The sequence below is a fragment of the Gossypium hirsutum genome, chromosome A09, assembly GCF_007990345.1.
Source record: "Gossypium hirsutum isolate 1008001.06 chromosome A09, Gossypium_hirsutum_v2.1, whole genome shotgun sequence".
NCBI classification, from domain to species: Eukaryota; Viridiplantae; Streptophyta; class Magnoliopsida; order Malvales; family Malvaceae; genus Gossypium; species Gossypium hirsutum.
In genome coordinates, this window is record NC_053432.1 from 80,693,042 (window position 1) to 80,719,896 (window position 26,855).

The 26,855-nt window shown below is 28.7% G+C and overlaps 2 protein-coding genes across 9 annotated transcripts; both read left to right on the forward strand.

The window, feature by feature from the left end:
• Positions 1 to 10,967: 10,967 nt before the first annotated feature.
• LOC121206273 (probable leucine-rich repeat receptor-like protein kinase At2g33170) lies at positions 10,968 to 16,563 on the forward strand. 6 transcript variants are annotated; one of them, XM_041077099.1, is made up of 5 exons: positions 11,008 to 11,331; positions 12,131 to 12,198; positions 12,391 to 12,509; positions 12,638 to 15,594; positions 15,838 to 16,563. In XM_041077099.1, the coding sequence occupies exons 4-5, from the start codon at positions 12,648 to 12,650 to the stop codon at positions 16,218 to 16,220; spliced, it is 3,330 nt and encodes a 1,109-aa protein (XP_040933033.1). In that variant the 5' UTR covers positions 11,008 to 11,331; positions 12,131 to 12,198; positions 12,391 to 12,509; positions 12,638 to 12,647; the 3' UTR covers positions 16,221 to 16,563. The 6 variants fall into 6 exon arrangements, with proteins under 6 accessions (XP_040933034.1, XP_040933033.1, XP_040933031.1 ...); XM_041077097.1 differs by lacking the exon at positions 12,391 to 12,509; XM_041077096.1 differs by lacking the exon at positions 12,131 to 12,198.
• Positions 16,564 to 22,065: 5,502 nt separating this feature from the next.
• Positions 22,066 to 25,726, forward strand: LOC107890586 (inosine triphosphate pyrophosphatase). 3 transcript variants are annotated; one of them, XM_016815090.2, is made up of 9 exons: positions 22,066 to 22,324; positions 22,404 to 22,468; positions 22,563 to 22,626; positions 22,719 to 22,728; positions 23,253 to 23,284; positions 23,403 to 23,515; positions 25,126 to 25,202; positions 25,272 to 25,389; positions 25,485 to 25,726. In XM_016815090.2, exons 1-8 carry the CDS (start codon positions 22,192 to 22,194, stop codon positions 25,384 to 25,386), a joined length of 609 nt encoding a protein of 202 aa, XP_016670579.2. In that variant the 5' UTR covers positions 22,066 to 22,191; the 3' UTR covers positions 25,387 to 25,389; positions 25,485 to 25,726. The 3 variants fall into 3 exon arrangements, with proteins under 3 accessions (XP_016670579.2, XP_016670578.2, XP_016670577.2); XM_016815089.2 differs by having other exon boundaries at positions 25,495 to 25,726; XM_016815088.2 differs by having other exon boundaries at positions 25,272 to 25,726.
• The last annotated feature ends 1,129 nt before the right edge of the window (positions 25,727 to 26,855 follow it).

A 26,855-nucleotide genomic window follows, 5' to 3' on the forward strand; every position in this document is an offset into this window, starting at 1 on the left:
TTTATAAATTTATTCAATTTGACCACTACTAATTTTGGAAATAAATTATAATCTTTTTAAATAATAAGACTAAAGGGTCAAAAAAAACTTTAATAACAAATTAAAAAAATCAATTAAGCTCTTTTAATATTTAAAAATTATTAAAAATTATAAAATTATAAACCTATCTTATTAAAAAAATTAAATTATATTTTTTATTGAAAATAACAATATCGCTATAATTTATAGGAGGAATGTTTATGTTTATTATTGTTATTATTATTATAATTTATTTGTGTTTATTCATTTTATTCTCTTTTTTTAATTATTATTATCAATCTTTTTTAAAAAAATTATTTTTTAATTATTGAACTAACCAATCTATTTCTTACAACATTGGATAAAATCCGTAAATCCTATATTTACCAATTTATCTAAACCCTCGTTAAATGTTTAAGTAATTTTGTATAATGTTTTTTCACATAAAAAATTTAAAATATGAGATAGAAACAAATACATGGCATAAAAATACAAGTGTAACATAAAATAAGAAACATAATTAAATATAATAAAAAATAGGGAGAAATAACAAAACTATACATTATTTTTTATGCAATGTATAATTTGATACATGAATTTTTATTTTGTGTAATTATATACTTGAAACTTTAATTATAGTTCAAATGTATACATAAAAATTTAATTTTAATTTAATTGTACACATAAAAAATAAATAAATACATTAAATTATTATATATTTAATAAGTATAATATTTATTTATCTATGCAATATGTAGATGTAAAATTGTATTATATCGATAATGGTTATAATTTATAAAAGTTGAATCAAATTAAAATATTATATATAAAATTTTATAAAATTAAAATTTATAATTTTGAAATTTATAAAAAAAATAGTACATAACCTAAACACCGAGTACTATGTCAAAATGTATATTAAAAAATTATTAATGTATCCTACACAAATAGATTATACCATGGTACCAAACAATATTTAATTAGTCCAAACCCTTTAAAACTATAGTTTTAGCCATTATTTCCTGTTATCCGAAAATTGAGGTTAGTTTTCAATCTTACGTCTTTTTAATTAAAGCTTAAAATTGATTATGATGTTTTTTTTAATAGGGTTGTAGTTATTGTATTAATTTATTTAATTAAATTAACATTAATACATAGTTACTTCATTTATTTTCTTGTTAAGAAAAAAACAAAAAGTTAAATAGATAAGATGATATACAAGGTGGTAAAATATTTAAGATGGTTTGAAGAAAAGGATTGAGTTTTAGCTCGATTAGCACGAGTATTATTATTAATGCAGGAGGATGTGAATTCGAGTGTGCTGAAACATATTATCCTCCTATTTATTAATTAAAAATAATCTATAAATAATTTTAAACATTATATCACAAAATAAATAAATATAATCAGTACTTCTGTTGAATTTTTAATTTACACAAAGTAGGCACATGCTATATTCTCCAAGTTTTTAAAAAAGAGTCCCCTTTGATGCTCTGATCAAATTATTATTTTACAAAATTGATTTACTTGTTAGCATTAAAGGTTACGTGACATGCACATGAAGATTTGGTTGACAATTGACATTTTGGGTCATTCTTTTTTATATTGTAAATATAAATATAAATTAAATAATCATCACGGATTAGTTTAAAAGATTAAGAACTGAAATTGAATTATTCGGAGATTAAGGACAAAATTGAAAAAAAAAAAGAAAAAAGAAGAAAAAAAAAGGCTTACCTACAAGTCAAGTCTTTAATTTTTTTTTTTGAAATTTGTCTAGGATTATTTGATTCATCAATGAAAAGTTGGTTTTTTTAAATAAGTTTAAAATTTGAGTCTTTTAAATAAAAAAAATAAACTAAAAGAGCTTGATTAATTTAAGCATTCTATTCAGTTTTATATCAAATTTAATCGAAGTTTAATGTGATTACCAAATATCAAATACTCTTAAAAAATTTTACATAGAATTCAGGCGTGTGTTTGTTCATAATATTTAAATTCATCTCATATCACGTTATTTACCGCAATGATTTAATTCGCTACTTATTAAAAGTAATATAAAATTTTATAAATTTTACATATTAATAATTTATTTTATATAAATTTTGACATATTTGTATATTTGCTTCATGCTCATTTTATTTCTCATCACATCATATATTTTTAATTATTTTTATTTTATTACGAGATATATCACTTCACATAATATTTTTTATAATCTATATTATTAATAAAATTCTTAACTGAGTTGATCTCACCAGTTACAAATACCAATTCAATTAGAAAATGATTAATATATCATGTTATTAAATGGCATTATTATTTTGATAGTCTTTTTATATTTTTTTATAGTTTCAAAATAAAAGAATTAAAATTAATATATCTATAAGTTGAACCAATATTCAATTGCACTTAAATACTTATTTTTCTCTAATTTAGAAGTTGAGAAAAAATATGAGTAAAAATAAAAATTGTATTAAAAATATACTTTAATAATTCAAATTTAAATTTAAATTTTTACAAGTAAATTAGTATACCTATTATACTTTACTGCAACTGTTGGTATAATAAATTTCAAGTTGAATTTTGATACGTTACACAAAGGTCTATGTGCCAACTCGAATTTAGAGATTCGGTGATTAAAGAAAAACGTTGCTAAGATTAAAGAAATTTGAGCGTGTTGACTATTGGTCAAAACTCCATAGATCCAATCCAAGCAAGTTCTAAACAAGTTTTCTTCTTTTACTACTAAAATAACAAGTTTTTTTTGACCCACCAAAAAAAAAACAGTTTTGGTCAGAATTTTGCTATTAGTAACTCTACAGTATATAAGCAGTGTATTTACTTCTTATATTTTATTTTGATTAATTTTAATTTTTTTACTTTTCAAATTTTGAAAATTTAAACCCAATTCAGATGATAATTGTTAAATTCGTTATATTTAATTTAGCTGTTTCTAAAATCTTATATGATAAATATATTATCACGCGTGTAATGTTATGTTAACTTTTTATTTTCACTAATACTAAAAAAAAATCATTGTAACTAATTAATCTAATTACTATCGTTAAAGCCAAAATTAAAATTTTAAAAGTATACAAGCTAAAAATGATTAAATTAGAGAGTGTAATCTAGTTGAAGCTGTCAAACCCCCTCAACAGGTTAGTGTTGTTCTCAACCTATAATATATTTTTAACATAATAATCAATTTGTTATTTAATTTAATGTACATGGACTAATTTGTCTATTTTTAATAGAGAGAACAAATTACAATCTAATACTTAATACAAGAATTTTTATAATATTTTTACCTTAAAAATTCAATATAAATTTACCTACTTTCATGACATTATTTAGCATGAAAAATTTATTTAACGAAATTAAAATTTTACTTAGAATTGAATAATCTTCTTAATAATAAAAAGTATTTACAATTGAAAGTAGATATAGTGAATAGCCATACTTATTTTTCATTCTTAAAGTTTTTCAAAATTGTAATTTTATATATTAGAATGAATTTATTTATATTAACGTAAAATTTTCATATTCGAGATATTTTGTATAAAGTATCTTAGTGATATATGTAAAATATATATTACATATAAATTATAAACTAAGGATGAGAGATTATCTGATATTAAACTTTAGAGTTGATCTCAATCAAAGTTTTTAAAAATAAGATCGTTATTTAAACTGATTAACTTATCGATTTTTTATTCAATCAATCCGATTGATTTGCCTGATTTAATCAAATAAATTATTAGAAAATCATAAACATTAAAATAAAAATAACAAAAATCAGTTCAACTATTTTTGAGTGCTTTACAGCACAACCTCTTTAACATTTATCTCCGAACTAATACCCCAATTTGTTACTAATCCGATCAGCTAGATAGTCTGATTTGAAATTAATACAAGTTATTTACCTTTAGACGAGTGATTAGTCTACATAAATCCGAATTTAATATGATAGAAATTTGGTAAATAAAATAATATGGAAGAACTTTAAAACTGCTTTATTTTAGACCTGAGTCATGACCCTAGTCAACAGCCCGATGTTTTGAGAATTGTTTGCTAGTTTTTAATTTGTGGTGAATCTCAACATAAAGTTTCTTAAGAAAGCAAGCAATCTTTTATAAAGTTTTAGGGGAAACCATTGTAAATCAATCTCGAGAATGAAAGCCGAATCTGCCCAACAAATCTTGAAATTTGCATTTGGGAATTAGGATTTTTTCCTCCTTATAAGCACAAAATGTAAATAAAGGTCAAATATTACCTACTAAAGATAAGATTTGATAGAGAATTCTATAGTGGGGATGAGCCGACCCTGTAATTAAAAATATAAATAAACCATAAATCGTAATTAAAAAATTTAATTTAAATAACATGTGATTTTATATAAGTTTATTTTGATATAGTTTAAACAACTAGTTGGTTAGTATTCATACACATAGGACATACCCACATCATGTGCAACAAGGAGTTGCGTAAATATAGCTTTTCATTTGCTTCCTTAGAGACTCAAACTATTCACGAGATTTCATATAATTATTATCTATTAACTATTATTATGTTTAAGTGTTTAGGTTGATGTCATCTTTAATTAGGTTATTAATTCAATAATAAATTTATAAAAAATTCATCATTTTTAACAAGTAATAGATGTTATTTTGAGAATAATTTTATCTTTTCATATAAAATTTTTAAAAAATACAGACTGAAAAATTTATGATTTTTAATTTTTTAACTTCACAATTTCAATCAAAATTATTTTTTGTTATTATATATATATTTTATTGTAATTGCTTCTTCTTAGAAATATTATATTTATATGATTACCGTGATGAAAATATTGAAAAATTAAGATACACAAGTGAAAAATTGAAGTCTAGTCTAAGCCTAACAAATTCACCTTTCCAAATTGCATGATTAATTTTAAGAAAATCAAAAAAAAAAAACCAACAAAAATAAAGATAATGATAAATCAGCTGAAAGCTGCTGATGTCACCCATTTTGTGGGTCCAAATCCTGAGATTGGTAGGTCCCTTTTGTCTGCGTCTTTTCCACTTACTTCCTAGCCCCGTCATCTGCTCGATGAGTATCATTTTATCTCTAAACCAAAAAAAGGCAACACTTTAAATTTCTCTCTGGGTTTAATTACATTATTATATAATTTATATTTTTTTAAGAATGGTTTTTATAAAAAATTATTAGTATAATAAAAATATTTTTAAATAAATAATTTAAAATCAAATCAAATCATCATCATATATATATTATGTTAACTTAAAAAAATAGTTGATAATACGTTAATAATAAAAATAAACATCATATGTAATTTTGTTTAATTGTTCTAATGCATATTTATCGTGTTATTTATTTTTTAATATTTAACATATGTTTCTTGTCATCAACTGTTGGTTATTGATCTCTTTCTTCCATCTACTATTTGAAATATAGATTATCTCAATTTCACTTATGATCGAAGTTATAAAATATAGAAAATATTTTTTAAAACAACAATTTTTTTTAAATTATATTTTGAAGCTTTCAATATATTGAATTAAAGAGTTTGCAAGCTATCTACGGTGTTTGTATCTGACACTATTCCCCACGATATGATGCAAGAAAACTTTTTATATTTATATAATTAGAATCAACCTTGTAATAGTTGGGTTTACAATTCAAATAGTCTGTAACTTTATATAAAAACTTATATAAACTTAATTTAGAGAAACACTTATGTTAGGTTATATCAATTTTTTATAATATTTAAGTAAAAAATAATATAAAATTTATAATATATAAAATTTATAAATAATATAATTTTTTTCGTAATTTTACAAAGTAATTTTTTTTAACCAAGTTATGATAAAAAAACTATTAACATTTTTTTTATAAACAAATTGATTATTTTTTATAATATATAGTATAAACACATAAATAAATCATGTCCATACTTCTTGATCATAAAATTTTATAAATAAATATATTATAACACTTTTATAAGATGTAACTTGTTTTTTTATAATAAATAATTTGCCCATAACTTTGGTATTTTTTAAGATTTAAATAATATAATTTTTTGTTATAACTTTATAAAATACACCAATTATTTTTATAATATAATTTTTTTTTGCTATTATTATCTCAAAAACTCACGTATGTTCATGGTTATAATATAATTTTTATAACTTGTATAAAAGTAATTTTTAAAATTGAATTTTGGTATAATTATTTGTGTAATTACTCCAATTCTCACTCTTCCTCTAAGAATTGAAAAGTGTAATTGGATACATGTTCATGGTTATAATATAATTTTTATAACTTGTATAAAAATAATTTTTAAAATTTGATCTGAATGTAAATTACCTGCATAACTACTCAAATTCTCACCCTTCCCTTAAGATTGGAAAGTGTAATTGAGTTGCTCCAATTATATCCAATTTAGTGGAACCACCAGTTACAACATTTACTAAAACATCATTGTGTAATTATAAACAATTACACTAAAATTCAATTATTGGGTGACTTTTCAAACATTGCCTAATTATTGGTGAGTGAGTTTACATTTTGATTATTTTATCTCAAAAAATTATAAAATGGTCAATTAACTATTCAAAAATTTTAATTTAAGCCATTGGGCTATTAATATCATAGTTGTATGGTCTTCTTTGTTCGTACTGCATGCATCAATCAAAAGCTCTCATTCTCTTTTACAGTTAAGTTTTTCTTTTAGTGAGACAACTTTGAACATCACAAATCTGCGAACAAAAATCTAAACAACTTTATTTTCTGATATCTGACATTGACAATCAGATCGGCTTGGATCTATGGCGTGTTCTTGTACTTATTGATGTGTATTGATCTATTGTATCAATCGTCGAGTCATCACTTAGGGCTCGCTAGTCAGATATATTTTTTTAAAAAACTAAACAAGCTAGTAACTTAAATAAAAATTTTCAGATAGTTCAGTGACTTAAATAAAAACTTCCGAATGATCCAATGACCATTTTGTAACCTTTTGAAACTGAGTGACCAAAAAGTAAACTTACTAATAGTTTAATGACATTGGATGTAGTTTAGCCCTAGAAAAAGAATTTTTTGTTATTAATGAATATTTCGATGATGTTTTCTTTAAGAATTAGAAAACAGTATTTAAAAGTAATTTCAGATCTAAACTCCAAAAGCAAAATCTTTCTTTTCTATTTTGTCGTTGTTTCAAATTAGTCATCGAGGTAATCATCTAAGTTCTTCCAAGTTGAAATTTCTTCGGTGTTTTTGGGATTTTTTTTGTTATTGATTATTATATAAATTTGATCTTAATATCATAGCTCAAATTAACTAAGTCATTGCCCAAAGAATTTTGTGTTGTTTCTTTAATTTTTTTCATCAACCAATCAGAAAGCCTGGGATTTTTTTTTATAATTATGTGAGATTTTGAATGTAGGTTTTTCATGAGTTTGACAAATTTGAGTACTTTTATGTATATTTTTAATTTTTTATTTGAATTTTTATTGGATTGAGCGTTGAATGAATTAAAAGGAATTAGGTATATGGATGAATTTTATTTATTTATTTTGAAAGATATTTAAATGGAGTTCATGAGTTGAGGCTTCGGAGGTTTTCGGGATAAAGAGATATATGGTGAGTTTAGATGAGCGATGGGGTACAGTGTAGTGCATTTAGAAGAGAAAAAAGTCTTCGTAAGAGGGTTATGGTGGTGTACAAGACAAAAGGAGGGAACATAATTATGAAATCCTTTCATTTATAAATTTTAATTAATTATATATTTTTTATAAAATTTAAAATTTATTTTTTAAGATTTTTTAAATTTATTTAGAATTACTGCCAATTTTTTAGAAAAGAATTGTAATGATTTAATGGGCCTCATCATCCTTTTAGCAGATGTTAACGGAAAAGTGACAAAATTATAATAATTTGATAATGTTAGTGATTATTATGTAATTTTTAAAAGTTAAGTGACTGAAATATAATCTTAAACAAACTTCAGGGACAGTTGCAGTTTACCCTTAATTTATATATATAGAATCTATATAATTATATAAGGGAGATAATTATTTATTAAAATTTTTAATATATATTTGTAATAATAGTTAAATAAATATAATATTACACATTTTTAAAAGGTTAAAGTATGTTGCTAGTCCCTGCACTTCTATAGAAATTGAGATTTAGTCCTTACTAAATCCAACCTTCTATTTTTTTAATTTTAAAATCCTAGTCTAGACATTATTTTCGTTTCTAGTTTCTGTTAAAATCTATCAACTTAAAACATTTATTTCTCATCAATCATATGTCATGTCATATAATAGTTTCCAAATTAACATGTCAAATTAATAATTTTTGATGGAAAATACTTATGATTTTAATTATTGGATTGAGATTTTTAAATAAAAAAGTAGTAGGACTTAATTTTTAACTTTTTAAGTATAGAGATTAAATCTAAAATTTTGTCAATATACAGGGACTAACAGCATATTTTAACATTTTAAGAACTAAAAGGAGAAGTGACGAAACGGGACGTAAGTTTTCATTAGATGGCTGTGCGAAGCAATTATTTTCTTTTTATATTATTTACATATTGATTTGATTGGTTCACGGAGCTTTGAAAACCAATCAAAGATTGCCACATCATCAATTTCAAAATTTAATTAAAATAAAATTCCACCAACCTAAAAAGTTGAATAATAATAAATTAGATTGTTTTCATTATTTTAATTAAATATTTGTCACTTTCACGCGAGTTTTTCATTTTAAAGTAATAATTGAATTTCGTCACTCAATTTTGGTTTTCTTTTTCTAATTAAATTTTACACTCAACATTAATTTTCGACATTTTCAAAATAAAATTTAACGAAAATCTTTCAGCATTTTTCATTTTAGTAAATATTAAATTCTTTTATAAAAATATTAAAATGTAAATAATTAACATAAAAATTATATATTATTTGAAAATTTTAAAACCTCAAAATGTTGTCTTGAAAAACTAAAAAAATAAGTATTGGTTGATAAATTGAAAAATTAAGTGTTACAAAATTATATAAATTTAGATTATAAAATTGTTTGATCTATTACTTAAATTAATCATGGAAAATAATTAGATTATTTGATAAAGATTTTAAATTATAAAAAATTCTATATTTTATACTTAAATTTTTAAACGTTTCCTCTTATTTTAAACAAAAATTAAAATTTAAACGTAATATTTTTATAGAATAATATAATATTAAAATAAATCAAATAAAAATAATTAAAAATATTTATCATTAAGTGATAACTGATAAGTAACTCTTATCTATTTATTATTTCCCACACTTTTTTTTAGAAAAATTCTATCAGATTATTTTTATTTTGGATTATTAAACATGTATAAAAATTAAATCATTGAAAATATAATTTTCAATTGACTTAATTTTTTGTAAAGGTGTATGAAACAAGGCCTTAGCTAAGGGAAAAAATTCAAACCATCGGGAACTTTAAGATTTTAAGTTCAAGTTTAATCCAAAATAAATTATTTGTGGCTTATATCTAGATTTATTTTGATATAAATTTGTATATATTCCAATTATTAGCATGGTTTTTAGAATTGGATCGGCCCAGTCGGTTGAACAAGAATTGATAACTTAATTAATTTGACTGATACCATAAAATCAGAAGAGGATTGAATAGGTATAAATTAATTGAACCGATAAAAAATGATTGAAATATATAAATAAATAAATTATAAAAACTATTTAAAGCAAATTTAAGTTAATTTAATATTATTATTACAATTTACAAAATAAATGTTGATGTTTTATTATTTATCTTTATACATATTTAAAAATTTTAAATTATGCAATAATTGAATTGAAAATAGATAATCCCATCCAAAAAAAATCATGTGCGGTCCATGTGCCCGGGGGTGTAATTAGGGGGGCTAGCAGAGGCTCTGTCCCCCTAAAATGATTTTTTTTTCATTTAGGTCATTTAAAAATTCAGGTCATTTAAATTAGAAAAAAATAAAATTACACTTTCACCTCCTTTAAAATGATAAAAATTTGATTTAATATTTTAAAAATTATAAAGATATAAACTTTAAAATGATAAAATTAAATTTTTACTATTATAAAAATTATAATTTAATTTCAACTCTTTCTAAATTTTTTTTTTGATTTCGCCTATGCGTCTTTGCATACCCAAATTCAAGTACCACAATAAGCAATGATGATATACATAGTAACAAATATATTTAAAAATTAATAAAATAAATTATGATATTTTAGTTGCGAGAGGGAGTTATACTAATCCATGGTTTAATAAACATATATTTTAAAAGAGTTAAATCCTACAAATATTTCTAAATTATGATTATTATTTTCAATTGGTTTTTAAATCTTAAAACATTTTAATTACATCATTAAATTATTAATATTATATCAATCATGTTCTTTCGTTATTAAAATTATTAATTTAACTATTGAATAATATGCCAAATTTTATATAACTAAATTTAAAATAAAAGTTTTAAAGAAATAAAATGTTATCGCATATGACTTTTAAAAGTAAAAACTAAAAATAAAGTAAAACTGAAAAAAAAAGTGAACGATACAATTTCTGTAAAAGTTTCGAAAACCTTGAAACAGAAGTTTTTAAAACATATATTTTTACAATATTCATTTAATTTTTACATTTTAAATTATATCACATAAGATCTGATGTGTGATTTAACAATTAAATCATCAATTTTAGTAACGAAAAGAATTGATTGATATGACCTTAATAGTTTAGGGATATAATTAAAAAATTTTGAAGTTTAGGAACTAATTTAAAAGGAGAGTCATAGTTTAAGGGTGTTTGGTGAAATAAGTTCTTTTAAAATTTAATTAATTGAAACATTTAAAAAGGAATAATGGTATATATTAGTTGAGACGGGAAACTAGTACGAATCCATGGTTAACTGATAAATTAGGAGACTGTTATAATGTCTGGAATATTGACTAACCAATCAAATCAAAATTTTCACTGAATCCTTTTTCTATTTTGTAAAGGAAAATCTGCCATTTTTATTGCAGTGCCTACCTTGGAAGACCAAAGCTGTCACTACCAAATCCTATAAAATCCCAATTTTTCTTGAGCAGATTTTCCTTCTTTCCTTAAAAAAGGTTTGACAGAGTTGTCTGGTTTTTAGTGCTTTGCCAGAAAAACCCTTCACACTCCAAGAAAAAAATAACTCCTTTTTCTTGCTTCTCATGTCCAATGTTCCCACCTTTTCTTTTTGCTAATCCTATATTCTGCTTCAATGCTCTGGTAAATCCCAAATCTTTTTTTTTCTTTCTAGAAAATACTCTTGGTAGCTAATTGCTGCTAAATTTGGACGAGAAGTTGAAGCAAAGGGGTTGTTTTGCTTTGTTTGTTTTGTTCTTCTACATACATAAATTAAGTTCTAAAACTGTAACATTTTTCTTCTTCTTTTTTTCTTTAAAGCTTTAATGGGTCTCACCAATGGTTTTTAATCAATATTTTTTTTGGGTTTATTTGTTTGTTGGCATTGGGTGGGTATTAAAGCTTAAGAAAAAAAATCCAATCCCAAAAGATTAATGTTTTCTTTTTTGGTGCCTGCCTTTTACAGTTAAGTAGATGGATATTTTTAAATATTTAGAATAATGTATTGATGGTGTTGTATGATGAAAATTCATTTCATTTATGAGATTGGCTGGGAAAACTCAGATTTGTAATAAAAGCTTTTTTTTTTGCTCTTTGCTTTCAAAGTTTGCTTGGTGATTTTTGTATATCGTTTGATGGAGAAAGGTATCTGTAGGGGTTCTAATTTAAAGGCTTTTGATAGTGAAGTTTGCACATTTTGGTCCTAGATATTATACTCCAATAACCAATTCTGCTTTTGAATGAAAAAGAAAGTTCGGAATTAAAAAAGAAGAAGAAGTTATATGCCAAAGTTGCAATGTTACAGTGCTGTGTTTAATCTTTGCTTGTTTTCTGTATATTAAATTGGTTTATATGATCTTGTTTTTGGATCTAGTTTTTATATTGCAAAAGTTCTATTTGTTTGATTCCGAAATTGAGTCTGATTTCTATTTGTGGCCTTCAGTGAGTTGCAGTGAAATGATGGGGTTTTATTTGATGAAGAGGTGGCTTTGGGATTGACTGAAGTGTTATGTATGTTTCCCTTTTTGTGATTTTGTTTGAGCTGTAAATTTCAGTTGTTCCGTGATCGGTTTCTATTGAGCTGATTTTTGTTGTAGATGGTTGGTTTTTGTGAGTTCATGTGATGGTAGAGAAATTTGGTAGTGTAATGCTTAGAAATGAATGTATGGTTTTTGAATTGTTTCATTTCTCTTCTGAATGCAGTGTCCATCAGGGGGTCGTGAGTAGTTGAATACTTACTTGGCTTGTCGCTTTATATTTGTTGTTTCTTGCATTCTTATGAGCTCGGAAGTGGGAATATTTTTGTTGATGACGGTCCATAGGTCTGTGTAAACACGGTCGAAGTTAAAAAATTCTGCTTTAATGCTTAGAAAAACTTAAATGTTTTGATGTATGCTATGGTGGCCTGTGCTTCTTTGGGGTTGTGATAGCAGTATTTTTTGTTGTGCAGAATATGAACTATGGCAGTTACTAAAATGTCGAGGAATTTTGCTTCGAGGAGACATTTCGGAGAAGGGTCTTGGAGGATATTACTGGTTTTGGCTCTACTGATAACTATAGCGCAGGGGCTTAATTCCGAGGGCCAATTGTTGCTAGAGCTTAAGAAGAGCCTTCATGATGAATATAACCATCTTTGGAACTGGAAGTCCACTGATGAGACACCGTGCGGGTGGATAGGTGTCAATTGTTCTTTGGATTATGAGCTGGTGGTCTCATCTGTTGATTTGAGTTCGATGAATCTTTCGGGAACCCTGGGTCCTAGTATCGGTGGACTGACCCACTTGACATTCCTTGATCTGTCCTATAATAAGTTCAGTGGAGATATACCAAAGGAGATCGGAAACTGTTCACTTCTGGTCGCTCTTTATTTGAATAATAATCATTTCAGTGGTCCAATTCCTGTTGAGTTGGGTAAGCTCTCTTATTTGAAAAGTTTGAATATATGCAATAACAAAATCTCTGGCTTCCTTCCCGAAGAGCTGGGGAATTTGTCGTCACTTGTTGAGTTTGTGGCGTACACCAATAACTTGACTGGGCCATTGCCCCGTTCTATCGGGAATCTCCGGAAGTTGAGGACATTTCGAGCTGGGCAGAACACATTTTCTGGAAACATTCCGGCTGAAATCAGTGGATGTCAAAGCTTAGAAATGCTTGGTCTTGCCCAGAATCACATTGGAGGAGAACTGCCTAAGGAAGTCGGAATGCTTCAAAGCTTGACTGATTTGATTTTATGGGAGAATCAGTTATCCGGGTTTATTCCGAAGGAGCTTGGGAACTGTACCAGCCTTGAGACACTTGCATTGTATGCAAATCAGCTTGTGGGGCCGATACCGGTGGAGATTGTGAACCTTAAGTTTCTGAACAAGTTGTATCTCTACAGGAATCAATTAAATGGAAGCATTCCAAGGGAGATAAGGAATCTATCTCTTGCCACGGAAATTGATTTGTCGGAGAATCATTTGACAGGTGAGATCCCAACTGCGTTCAGCAAGATAAAGGGTCTACAATTATTGTACCTATTCGAGAACCGGCTCACAGGTGTCATACCAAATGAGCTTAGTAGCTTGAAGTACTTGACGAAGCTTGACCTTTCAATCAATCATCTTACAGGCCCCATTCCTTACGGTTTCCAATATTTTACTAAAATGATTCAGTTACAGCTATTCGAGAATTTTCTGAGCGGGACCATTCCGCAGCAGCTTGGACTTTATAGCCCACTTTGGGTGGTTGATTTTTCTAACAACCATTTGACAGGCAAAATACCTCCATATCTTTGTTGGCACAGTAACCTTATTTTGTTAAACCTTGGAGGTAATATGCTGTCTGGGAACATCTCAACTGGGATCGAGAACTGTGAGACCTTAGTGCAACTCCGTCTGGTACGAAACATGCTAACAGGCAGCTTTCCTTCACAGTTATGCAAACTGGTGAATCTTTCCGCTATTGAATTGGACCAGAACAACTTTACTGGACCAATTCCTTCAGAGATTGGAAATTGCCGAAAGCTTCAAAGGCTGCATATTGCCGGGAACCACTTTAGTCTTGAGCTACCTAAGGAAGTAGGTAATCTGTCTCAACTAGTGATTCTTAATGTCTCATCTAATTTGCTTTCTGGGCGGATTCCACACGAGATAATTGATTGCAAGAAGCTTCAACGACTTGATCTCAGCCATAACAGCTTTGTAGATACTTTACCAAATGAGGTCGGAACCCTTACTCAGCTTGAGATTCTGAGACTTTCGGAAAATAAGTTCTCGGGGCATATACCCGAAGCTATGGGGAATCTCTCACGTTTGACTGAGCTTCAGATGGGTGGCAATTTATTTTCTGGTGAGATACCCCGTCAGTTAGGTTCTCTTTCAAGCTTGCAGATTGCAATGAACCTAAGCAATAACCGCCTCACTGGAAATATACCACTAGAGCTCGGGTTTCTTAATATGTTGGAATATCTCCTGCTCAATAATAATAACTTGAGTGGTGAAATTCCCAGCACCTTTGAGAGCCTATCGAGTTTAATGGTGTGCAACTTGTCGTACAATAACTTGACCGGACCTTTACCTGCCATCCCATTGTTTCAGAACATGCCCGCAAGTAGCTTTATTGAAAATAAAGGGCTTTGTGGTACGCCTCTTCAAAGTTGCACGGGAGATTCATCTTCTCCTTCTATGCTACCTGCGAAGAAGGATACACGTGGAAGAATCATAACAACAGTTTCATGTGCTGTAGGCGGGGTATCTTTAATTCTCATTGTAATTCTCATATATCAAATGAGACGTCCTCGTAAAAGTGTTCCATCCTCAAATGAAAAGGAGACACCTTCACCGGCTCAGGATATTTATTTTCATCCGAAGGAAGGGTTCACATTTCAAGATCTAATTGAGGCTACAAATAATTTTCATGAGAGTTTTATTGTTGGGAGGGGAGCTTGTGGAACGGTTTATAAAGCAGTTATGCATTCCGGACAAACTGTTGCTGTTAAAAGGCTAGAGTCAAATGCAGAGGGAAACAATATCGAGAACAGTTTTCGTGCTGAGATTTTAACGCTGGGAAAGATTAGGCATCGGAATATTGTGAAGCTCTATGGTTTTTGCTATCACCGAGGTTTCAACGTGCTTCTTTATGAGTACTTGGAAAATGGTAGTTTGGGTGAAGTGCTTCACGGGGCCTCTTATAGCTTAGATTGGTCAATGCGGTTCATGATTGCCCTAGGAGCTGCAGAAGGTCTTGCTTATTTGCACCATGACTGCAAACCGAGGATCATTCACCGTGATATCAAGTCCAATAATATCTTGCTTGATGAAAATTTTGAAGCCCATGTTGGTGATTTCGGTTTAGCAAAAGTGATTGACATGCCCCAATCTAAGTCGATGTCGGCGATCGCTGGATCATATGGCTATATTGCCCCCGGTAAGTTGTCCTTTGCTTTCTAGTTCCAATGATACTATTTATCAAGAACATACGAGAAGAATAGAAAGAATTGAAATGTTTCTCTTTCCCATAGCATTTCATTATTTGCCTGTTTTATGCGGCTATGGAGTAGGATGAGGCATGCGATGTTCTCATTTTCATTTCTTTCTTGTGCTCTTTGGACATTGATATAGATATTTTATCTGTTTAGATTGTTGACATCGTATCTGTTCTTTATGACAGAATATGCATACACTATGAAGGTGACGGAAAAATGTGACATCTATAGCTACGGAGTTGTTTTACTGGAGTTGTTAACTGGGAAGACTCCTGTACAGGCATTGGACCAAGGAGGTGATCTTGTCACACGAGTGAGACATTATGTTCGCAACCACTCGTTGACTACCGGGATACTCGATGATCGCTTAAATCTCGACGATAGAAGAATTGTTGATCACATGATTACTGTCTTGAAAATTGCTTTAATATGCACCAGCCTGTCTCCTTTCGATCGGCCATCTATGCGTGAAGTTGTGACAATGCTGATAGAATCTAAAAGGCAAGATCAAGAAGACAGCTTTGGGAAGTCTCCAACTTGCAGTCCTCCCAAATGCAGTGCCTCGTGAAAGTACGTCACTAGCTACTCCCTGTTTTCATTAACCGAGATGATTCTTTTGCCATTGATTTTTCTGTTCTATTTTTGCCGAAAGATATAATAGGACATATACATTTTTCGATAAAGAAAATGTGATACTGAAAGCTTCTGTTGATAGCTAATGGAAGTAACCGATGACACTGTAGGAGTCTATAGAAAATACGATATCGAATGGCAACACCGGTGTACATATATGAATTAGATTCTTTCGAAATATCGCAGCTGTGCTTAGGTCACTCATCCGGAGCATCGTTTATTCGATCCGTTGTTGAAATTAAACTGTTGTTTTAGTTGATTCCAAATGTTTTTACTTAGTTCTTATCCAAATGCACTTTAATTCTGCTGATACTTCATGTATTATATGTTCATATGGTTTTTACTGGTTCTGTATGGGTTGTTTTTTTTTTTTTTTGCATGCTCAACAAAAACAGAAACAATTTTTTTTGAAAATTATTTGTGAAGCAGAGAGAACCTTACCAGTAAAAAATTGTTTAGATTTTGTTTTCCTAGTTCTTTATAACTTGAGAATGTATATATACTAGTATTATTTAAATGCCTAATTGAGTCAGATTCGACATTATTTTGGTAGGAGAAAGTATTAAATTTTAAAAACGATAACTTTTGAGGGATTTTCGACTTTGAAGCGTCTTTCTCCTAGAGCCAATGGACCTCGCAACATATTTGGTATTGTCTTTTGTGGGAATTTTTTCTCTCCTCTAAAAGCCCATGTACTTAAAAAGAGACAGCGGGTTAAATAAGGTGCATCTCATTCGATACCTAAAAAGGCAGTTATGGTGCATAATTACCTACCAAACCGATTAAGATTAATTACAATAAATTAAATCTGAGATTGATTACAGTAAATTAAATCAGTTGATTTTTTTTTATACATAAATTAGTTGGTTATTGATTTATAAAATACCAACACATTAACTTATGTTGTTTTTAATTTTTTTCTGAAAGTATACTTTTATATTTTTACTATATAATTTATAAATATTTAAACTAAATCTCTAAGTACCAAACCCTAACCATTACAGAACCCAACCCAATCCATATTTAGAATTAACCCAAATAAATTAAATCAAACTCTGATAATAACACATCAGCTAAAATCCTTTCTTGTAATGAAAAAGGAAAAACAGAATGCTATTGCTTCAGAATTCAATATTTCTTTTTTAAGTTGACAAACAAACATGATCCTTAGCATAAACTTGTTAAAATTTTTTAAAAATTTAATTGACATTATTTATTTATTTCAGAATTTATCAGAAGCTATAACACAACAATTCATCCTGAATTGTATTACGGTAAACATACATACACATGTATATACTGAAGAACAAGTAGCAGAAAAGAAACAAGGCAGATATTCAGTCAGTTTCCCAGTCAGATTTTCTAACCCAGGTAGAATTATCCCAACTGAGAAAGATCCCATTCTCCTTAACCAACCAGAAAACCGCCTTCCGATTCCCGTCTCTGCGTGGCTGAAATGCATGCCACGACGCTATTCGCCTCCCCGTCATCCCCATGCAGTAATACACCGCTTTTTCCCGAACACCGCATCGGTATTCCGTCCCTTCGCCTAACTGCTGCATCCCGTAATCTGTATACCTCGATTTGCATCGAATCTGCATTGGTCCCGACCCCTTAGCCATCGAATTCATTACATGGATCGTTGATAATTGCTTGTATTGGCTTCCATCAACTGATGATGATATGATGAAGAAGAAAACTGAAACCAGGAACACGAGTACATGACCGTTCCCACCACCCATGTTGTTTTGTTTGTTTTTCGATGACTTGGAATTTTATCTCTTCTCTCCCTTTTATAAGTGAAAGAAAATACATGCACTATGATGGTGAAAAGAAAATACATGCACAATGTGGTCAATGACTTAGCAAAGCTGAAAACTTTATAATTATTAAATCCATATGGTTTTTAATTAACTCCTTTAAGTAATCTTTCACATTTGCAATCAGACCCTTCCTTTATTTCAATTTAATTTAATCACATTATATAATAATTAATTAAATTAAATTACCATATTATACACCTTTCCATTACTCACATTATATAATAATTTATTTTAATTTAATTAAGAATCAAATATAAATATAACATACATAATAGAGTTTTGGAATAATTTTAACAACAATTAGTTATAAATCAGTTCTAGGACATTCGTCATCTATTACATACTGACCCATGATTTAATTTTGTAATCAAATTATTAATGAAACATTATAAAAATTAAATAGATTCATAAAAATTATTAAGGACATTTCAATTAATATATACAACTAACCCATGCATCGCACGTGATAAAAAACTAGTATATATATATATAAAAGAATGAATATAAGCATTTTGAATCTCATGTCTATTTTATAATCCATGTTCGAGGTTTGTAACTAAATGTCGTATTCAAAATTCAAACCTGCGTCTTCTCTTGGGAGTGCAATATATACCTTAGCATTATCATTTTTTAAAACAAGTAAATATATTATTTTACCTCATTTTAACTAGGAAAAAAATAATTGTGTAATTTTTGGAAAACCAAAATTTGCTTCACCTCTATTTCATTTTTAATAATTTACAATATCAAAATAATAAAATATATAATTTTATATTATTATCTATTTATTTTTATAATTAAATTTAAATAAAAATATTTCAAAAATTATTTAATTGAATATATTTACTATCCCTTTTATTATTATTTTTTTACATTTTCTTTAATTAAATCAATAAAAATCATTATTTAATATACATTCACTTTAAATTCTTTTTCATATTTATTTTAATTAAATTAAATCAATCAATCAAATTTATGAAATAAAGATAACATCATTTTTATTTATTTAAATTATAAAATTATTTATTTATTTCATGTTGTAATAACTCTTTTGAATTTTTTTATATAAACATGAATTATAATTTATTTTCTAAATCATTTTAAAATTATATATCTAAACTAATAAAAAAAAGCAATTTATGTTATTTTATTCTTTTTATAAAATTTTAAGCAAAAGACTTGAATTTAAAAAATGTGTTAATATATTTGAGAGATAAACATGTTTGGTTAACTTGAAAGGTAAAGAAATTCTGCTGATTATTGATCAGACCATCGCCTACAATTGCTGCAGATTACCAGTAAGCTTGAATTACAATTTTTGACCAAATTTGTTTAATACCTTAATTTGTTATGCATTATTTATTACTCATTTTCAGGACCACGTGTAATTTCTTTAAATTTATAGAGGAAAATAAAATTTGGGCACGTTACAAGTCAATCTTCTAAGATTTGCATCTATGGTCTTAATTCTATTAATTATATAAATTTATTGTGTTTTTATTTAAAATTTTCTTTTTCTTTTATATTTATTTTAATTTTTTATATATTGATACCAATAAATTAAAAGCTCTAAAACTACAGGGTTTGTAAACATTAATAAAAGACGACCCACAATAAGATAATTTAAAATACAAACTTTCAACCCTCAACATATATGGTAAGTTAATATCGACACGGACATATTACAAGGTCAATAAAATAATTCTTATAAATCTCATCTAAATTTACTCATGTACGAACCAAAAGAACATATATAAAATCTTGGTATTTTTTCATCTTCATCATCATCTTGATCTTACTATCTTAACCTTTTTCATTACTCAAAAATTTTCACCGACTTGAGAGTGTCTCGAAGTATAAATTCGGACATCCTCGTAACATAATTACTTCATCCTCAATCAGCTTACGAGTCCAACCTTCCATTATTCAATCCAACACTTAATAAAAAATAAATGTAGTACAGGATTAGCTAATTAATTATAAAAAGCCGAAAAGCTCTATGTGAGCATCATTTTATAAGCTCCATGTTATAATTAGACAGAATAATTATTAGCATCCTTTATAATTTATGTACAAATATATATTGTTTTAAAAGAAATGAAAGTGTATATATATGTACGGGCCCATTAATTTATTGCATGCATCTCCCAGCAGAGCCCATATGATGATCATGATGATAATCATGTCTGCAAGATGTCCCTCAAAGTCATCAATCATGCAATTTTATATCCCTCTCATGTCTGCTGATTAGCTTTATCCTCCAAATTGAATGGTTAAGATTTGGTATTGGATTCCCACTTCAGTACTTGGTCCCACTTATGCATAGGTTCCTCAATTTTTAAAGTAAATTAACAAGCAACAAGAAGTGTCCGTGGTTAGAACTTTTTGTTAAGGATTCAAATATTATTATTTTTTATCTCGTATTGCAATATCATATTACTTTTACATATGAACTTTGTTCGATTACAAATTCCTATTTTGAATTAGAAAAATATGTTTAATTTGATTTTTCGAAAATCTAGGTTCGTTTAATTCAATTTTAGTGGGCTTCAAGGCCCATGGTATAATTTGTTGATAGGACCAAATTGAATTCTTGGGTTAGTGTGTGATTTGGTACTATTTTATAGAATTTAAAACTTGTTGGGTTTTATTTTAAATTTTTGTATTGGGCCTTTTATTTTGCAATATTTGATAAAGGACATTTTATGGCTTGAAAACACATTCAACCTTTTATATTGAATTCTTTGTTATATGATATCCCAATTTATATTATTTAAGATGTTATGGGCTTTTAATGTAATTTTATGTAAAGCCCATTTTGGTTTAATTCAAAGTATAATGGGACCTTTGGTTTTTTATATATAGTCTGCCAGTCCATTCAATTTTTATTCCATTTTAGTACTCTCGTTTGATTGGTTGGTGCATTAATACGTAGAATAAAAATAAAGGGTAAACAACATTATTAGCCACTTTAAATAGGGCCTGTTTCTATTTTGGTCACCTAATGTATTTTTTTTTCTGTTAATTTGGTTATCTAAAAAAAAGAAATTAATCAAATTTGTCACTCCACTGTTATATAGTAACGGAAGACTAACAATGCATTTGTACAAAAATATTTTGGGGTGACCAAAATAGGATCAACTTTTATTAAAGTGACTAAAGTAGAAACGCATCATTAGTCTTTTGTTACCATTTAATGTTAAAGTGATAAATTTGATCAATTTCTATTTTGGGATCAAATTAACAAGAAAAAAATTTGAGTGACTAAAATAGGAACAACTTTTATTAGAGTGATTGATGGGTTGTAATTTTAGAGTGACTAAAATAGAAATGCATAGTTAGTCTTCTATTACCATTTAATGGTGCATTGGCTAATTTGGTCAATTTTTACTTTGGGACCAAATTAACAAAAAGAAAATTAAGTAACCAAAATAAGAACGATTTATATTTAAAGTGACTAATAGAATAATTTACCCCGAAAAAAATAACTATTTTAATTTTAAAAATCAATTTAAAAAACAAGCTTCACTTTAATAATAATAAGAAGAAGAAGCTGACCCTAAAATTTCCCAAGTTTCTAGCGTAAGTCTTCGAAATTCTGAAGGGCTTTTGATTTTTCCAAATTCACCCAATTATGGCTGAAACCTTTACAAGTTTTAAAAATTGAAGGCCTAAGTGCAGAATTAGCATGTAAACCATACTACTTTTCTCATTTATGCACTTATTTTTTTTTTACAACATTGATATCTAAATTATTAACTTAATTTAATTTGATCCAAAGAATACGACAATTAGGAAAAAAAACTTATTAATTTAATTTAATATAACCCAAAGAATATAATAATTAGGAAAAAACTATACACAACTTTTTATTTTTAGTTGTATACACCACTATTAATGATAAGGTGACACATGACCTGTATATTTTATTTCTACAAAATAGATGATTTTCATAGTTAAAATTTTTAAATACTTGAAAGTAGAAAAAATGGTATATTTGAGGGCTAATTTTGCAGTTAAGCCAAAATCGAAATATATTACACATAGACTAACTTGAACTGCCGAGGAAAAAAAGGAGGGTAAATGGCGGCGGCGGCGTCGAGGGCAGTGTTGGTCTCACGGCCGGTAACGTTCGTAACTGGAAATGCCAAGAAGCTGGAAGAAGTGAAATCCATCTTGGGTCAATCCATCCCCTTCCAATCCCTCAAGCTTGACCGTAATCTATTCTTCTACCACTCCATTTTCATTTCTTTTCTTTGATTTTATTCATCACTTTTTGCATTTTACTTGTTTAGTGCCTGAACTGCAAGGAGAACCGGAAGAAATATCCAAAGAAAAGGCTTGTTTGGCTGCTGTCCAGGTTTATATATACTCATAAATCTTTGTATTTTGTAAAATGCCCTACTTTTTTAATGTTAAAGAAGTGAAACTTTTTTATTTTTGGGTATGTGAAGGTGAATGGACCAGTGTTGGTTGAAGATACATGTCTTTGTTTCAATGCACTAAAGGGTCTTCCAGGTATTCATCATCTTCTATGTTTTTTTTCTTTTCTTTTCTTTTCACTGTTTTGGTTTTCCTTAATGATTTTATTTTTGTTAAACTACTTGCAGGGCCATACGTGTAAGCTCTCTTTTCATTCTAGCAGTTAAAATTCAAAAGGTGTAAGCTTTCTTCTTATTTCCTAGAGAGAATTGATTGAAATGGATGGTATTGAACGTGTTTCTGGTATTTTGGTATTTGGAGAACTGAACCTATTAAGTTTATGATTATTCTGTGAGTATGAAATCTTGTTAGGCTTGATAAAGCAAATGGTTATCCATTTTGAATAGATTGTTTGCATGTTCAGCCATTAATTGACTTCATTTAATTATTGTTTTTGAGAGTCTTAAGATCAATTATTAATATAATCCCTTATAGATGCAGGGCATGACTACTAGTCTCAATTGTAATAATCTTATTATTTTGTCTTCATTTTCTTAAAATTATAGGTTTAAGCTTAACCTTTGTTTGTCATGATGCAACCAAAATTGCTTTACATGATTTTGAAAATGATATAGTTACATTATATTCTTTCTCTTTTTCGATGTTATATTGAGGTTCTTGTTTTATGTTTCCTAATTGTCATTATCTAATGTGTTCTGCAGCAAGTGGTTTTTGCAGAAGATTGGCCATGAAGGTTCTCTTCTGAAAATACCCTCTTTCATTTCCTCTTTTTTAGAAATATCAATGACAAATTTAAGATGCTTCATATAGTCTCCTCTGATCTGTTTACTTCACTTTCTTACTTTTTCTAGGTTTGAATAACTTGTTGATGGCATACGAGGATAAGTCAGCTTATGCTTTATGTGCGTTTTCTTTTGCCCTTGGTCCTGATGTTGAACCTGTTACCTTTCTGGGAAAAACCCCGGTAAGTATGCAAGATTATTTTCTGCTTTCTTCCCTTAACTCCTATCTTTCTAGTTCCATTTTGATGATGAAATGTCTAAATATGCCTGCAACGAAGCACAAAGAAACTGGTTTGGACTGTACTAATTTACATTGTTAGGTCAATAAGACCAAAATGGTAAATTGATCAGAACGTGCTGGTCCATGTATAGTATTTTTTTCTTTGTAATTTAAACATCTTTTGAACAATGAATGGAAGCAAAAACATGGACTAGGGAAAATGGTGGTGGGAGAGTGGTATTTCTGGTACTTCAGTCAGGGTATGAGTTGGCAGAGTTACGTGGAATTTTTCCATTTCTAATTTATAAGAAATGTGTTTTTCTTGAAGATCGACATAGTGCTGCATTTATGTTAATGATTTCAGGGTCCATGAAATGCTGAAAGATATATAAAGGATATTCTGCACTATCAACTAATTTATTTCATTCATATATAAGTGAGAATAAAATGGACATCCACAGTTTCCGTAAAATAGTTTTTAAACTTGGACCACAATCTCCTCCTCCCCTGAGAGAATTTACCCGATAGTTGATGAGATTTTTCAAGCTAAGTCATTCTAACTCGGGTGTTAGTGTCAAAGTCAAACACCACTATGTGCTTGACACACAGGTGTAGAGTTATATCTAATATCTATGTCCAGATATGCTTTTGACATGGGTTTCAGACCTTGGTATCTTGAGAAAATATCAATATTCAGAGCAACATAGGCTTCGAGTTATTGAATTGTTTGTTACTTCTCTTTCCACTAAGTTTTATATACTGAGCTTCTTACATGATGCATAGTTTTGCTGCTTGACTAATCATATGCAACAAATTCAGGATGTTATGCAAACATGAAAATGTCGAATGACTTGTGTACAAAAAGAGCATTGAAACCCCAAGAAGAAAATAAATTTAAACTATAATTTGGTTATATGAATATATAACTCTCAAGTCTGTGCAGAGTTTGAATTAAGTGAATTCTCGAAACAAGAGATTAAATAATGGTCAGCCACTTATGCCAATGACTTGGTTAATTGATTAGTATGTGCCATGTTTCCCCCAAGATTGAGATGATAATGCTGTCAACTGTACTGTGTTTTCAAAGTTGATCATTTCCTAGCTGAGAAATTTGTATTTTAAGAAACAGAAAGAGTAGAGATATAAAGGATCTAACAATGACCAAGACAGAAAGTTTTGTAAATTGTTCATAAGCTTAAAGTCTTGTTTTTATTGAGGATTTTGTTCAATACTATTATTAGGACGGCCAAGTTTTCCTGGCAGTAGTGCAGGTTTGCCCTTAAATTAATAATTAAGAAGCAAATGGGCTTGGAGACTTGCAAAACAAACTTGATGGTCACACTAGGGCTATCAAATTGTTCTTGGCAGTATATTTAAATTATGTCTGAGATTTGTGGTCACAGGCGATTTTAACTGATGTTTATTTTTTGTATACTTTTTGCTTGCACTTCCTTTATCGAGTTGTTGAGTGCATTTGTGATTGTTATGCCAATTATTACAGTCATTGATAATATGACCGGAAAAAGCAAAGTTTCTGAGACATTTTGTTTTACTTTTTGGATGATTTATTAGGGTAAAATAGTTCCGGCCAGGGGACCCAATGACTTTGGATGGGATCCTATTTTTCAGCCTGACGGCTATGACCAAACGTAAGTCTGTTGTTTCATATTTCTGTGTTGATTAATTATGATTTAATAATAATGTATTGTTTTCTGTAGTTATGCGGAGATGCCGAAGGAAGAGAAGAACAAGATTTCTCACCGGTCAAGGGCTCTTGATATGGTGAAATCCCACTTTGCCGAAGCAGGATACAATTTCAGCACCTCCAACTAAAGAGTGAGCCATATCTGTCTTTGTTGTTACCATTGTATGGTAGATTCTTAGACTGTTACAAGCCTTCTCCACCATGTTCACTTCTGATTTCTATAAAGGGTATATCAGGAACGGTGGAAACAGTGAAAGCAAGTTTCTCGCATGGAAAACATTGAAGATTACATTTTATATAAATCTATATTCCTAGTGCTTAGTTTGGGAAAAAAATCTCTGGTATTAAAAATCATTGAGAACCGCAATCTTAACACCGCGAATTATAATTGAGCGCCAGTTTCAGTTTATTTTGAACAATTGAGTACTTCTCTACAAGTTGAAATGGATGTTCCTATATTGTCTTGAACTGTAATGGTTTATGGTTTAAACATCAATTACTGGATTTGTCTGCATTTACCTTAAATGATTTGGCTCATAAATATATTTTAGAACTTGATTTTAAAAAAAAAAAAACGAAAGGGATGAGTCTAGATATACCTATGATGTTTAGTTTTTGTGTCTGCTTGAAGATGAAATCATGATTGGTTTTTGATGCCAATCAAAACTTCCGGAAGTTGTTAATGTCATTGCTGGTGGGGATACTGTGTTTATGGAATAGATTCATTTTGAATTTGGAAAAAGTTGGGATTCTGGATGAGAATGAGATCATATTCTGCATGCATAGTTAATTTCCATTACCCGTTTTTCCAGTTGACGGAAAGTAACTATTTGATGGTGGATTGACTGCAACTAGAAACAAAGATATTTGATGTTTTGATGGGTACCTAAATTCTAAAATAAAGAATGATCTTAATGAGGGTGGAAGGCATTGGTGAAGTGACAGAAGTAACATGAGCAAGTTGGGGGAATAGAAAGAGAATGGTGTTGTATGGTCCCATCCATCAATTTGCAAAACAATTTATCTCATCCCACATGGTTCAAGCAGACCACTGCATTTGTTGTCTCCATCATCTTCCACGTGACCCTCCTTATTCACATTGAATCTCATTCTCAATAGTCGGACTTGGGCTTTTTTTTGCCACCACTACTCTTTCAATCACTCCTTTTCAGTTTCTATCAATGTTCTTTATGCTTCTTTTTTTTTTCTTTTCTATGTTCCTCCCCTGTATTTGTATTTCTTTAAATGCACCTTTACTCACATGGTTTTTGTTTTCTTTACAAATATGGATAAAATAAACTAGTGGGGGGCAGGAACAAGATGTTAACGAGAAGGGTGGTTGAAGCCTTATTGAAATGATTTATTATCTGTTTAATGCAATCGGTTGCACCATGGCTTTGTATCATTTGGTAAAAAGGTTAAGAGAATTAAAGTCATGATATTAACTAATTAATGGCTTTTAGGTCATGTGGGGGATGCTTGTCTGTCGGTGCCCATATGAAATAAAAATCACTAATGCATTTGCTTTGGGGAGAGCATGTTGATATCCTAGACAATTACTGAACCAAAAAGTGAAAGAAAAAGTGAAAGGGTAATG

Coding starts and splice junctions, on each gene's coding strand:
- LOC107890586 (XM_016815088.2), top strand. CDS start 22,192: ATGGCGGCGGCGGCGTCGAGGGCAGTGTTGGTCTCACGGCCGGTAACG. Junction 22,469..22,562: donor CTTGTTTGGCTGCTGTCCAG/GTTTATATATAC, acceptor GGGTATGTGAAG/GTGAATGGACCAGTGTTGGT. Junction 25,203..25,271: donor CCTGACGGCTATGACCAAAC/GTAAGTCTGTTG, acceptor TGTTTTCTGTAG/TTATGCGGAGATGCCGAAGG.
- LOC121206273 (XM_041077100.1), top strand. CDS start 12,648: ATGGCAGTTACTAAAATGTCGAGGAATTTTGCTTCGAGGAGACATTTC. Junction 15,595..15,837: donor ATATGGCTATATTGCCCCCG/GTAAGTTGTCCT, acceptor TCTTTATGACAG/AATATGCATACACTATGAAG.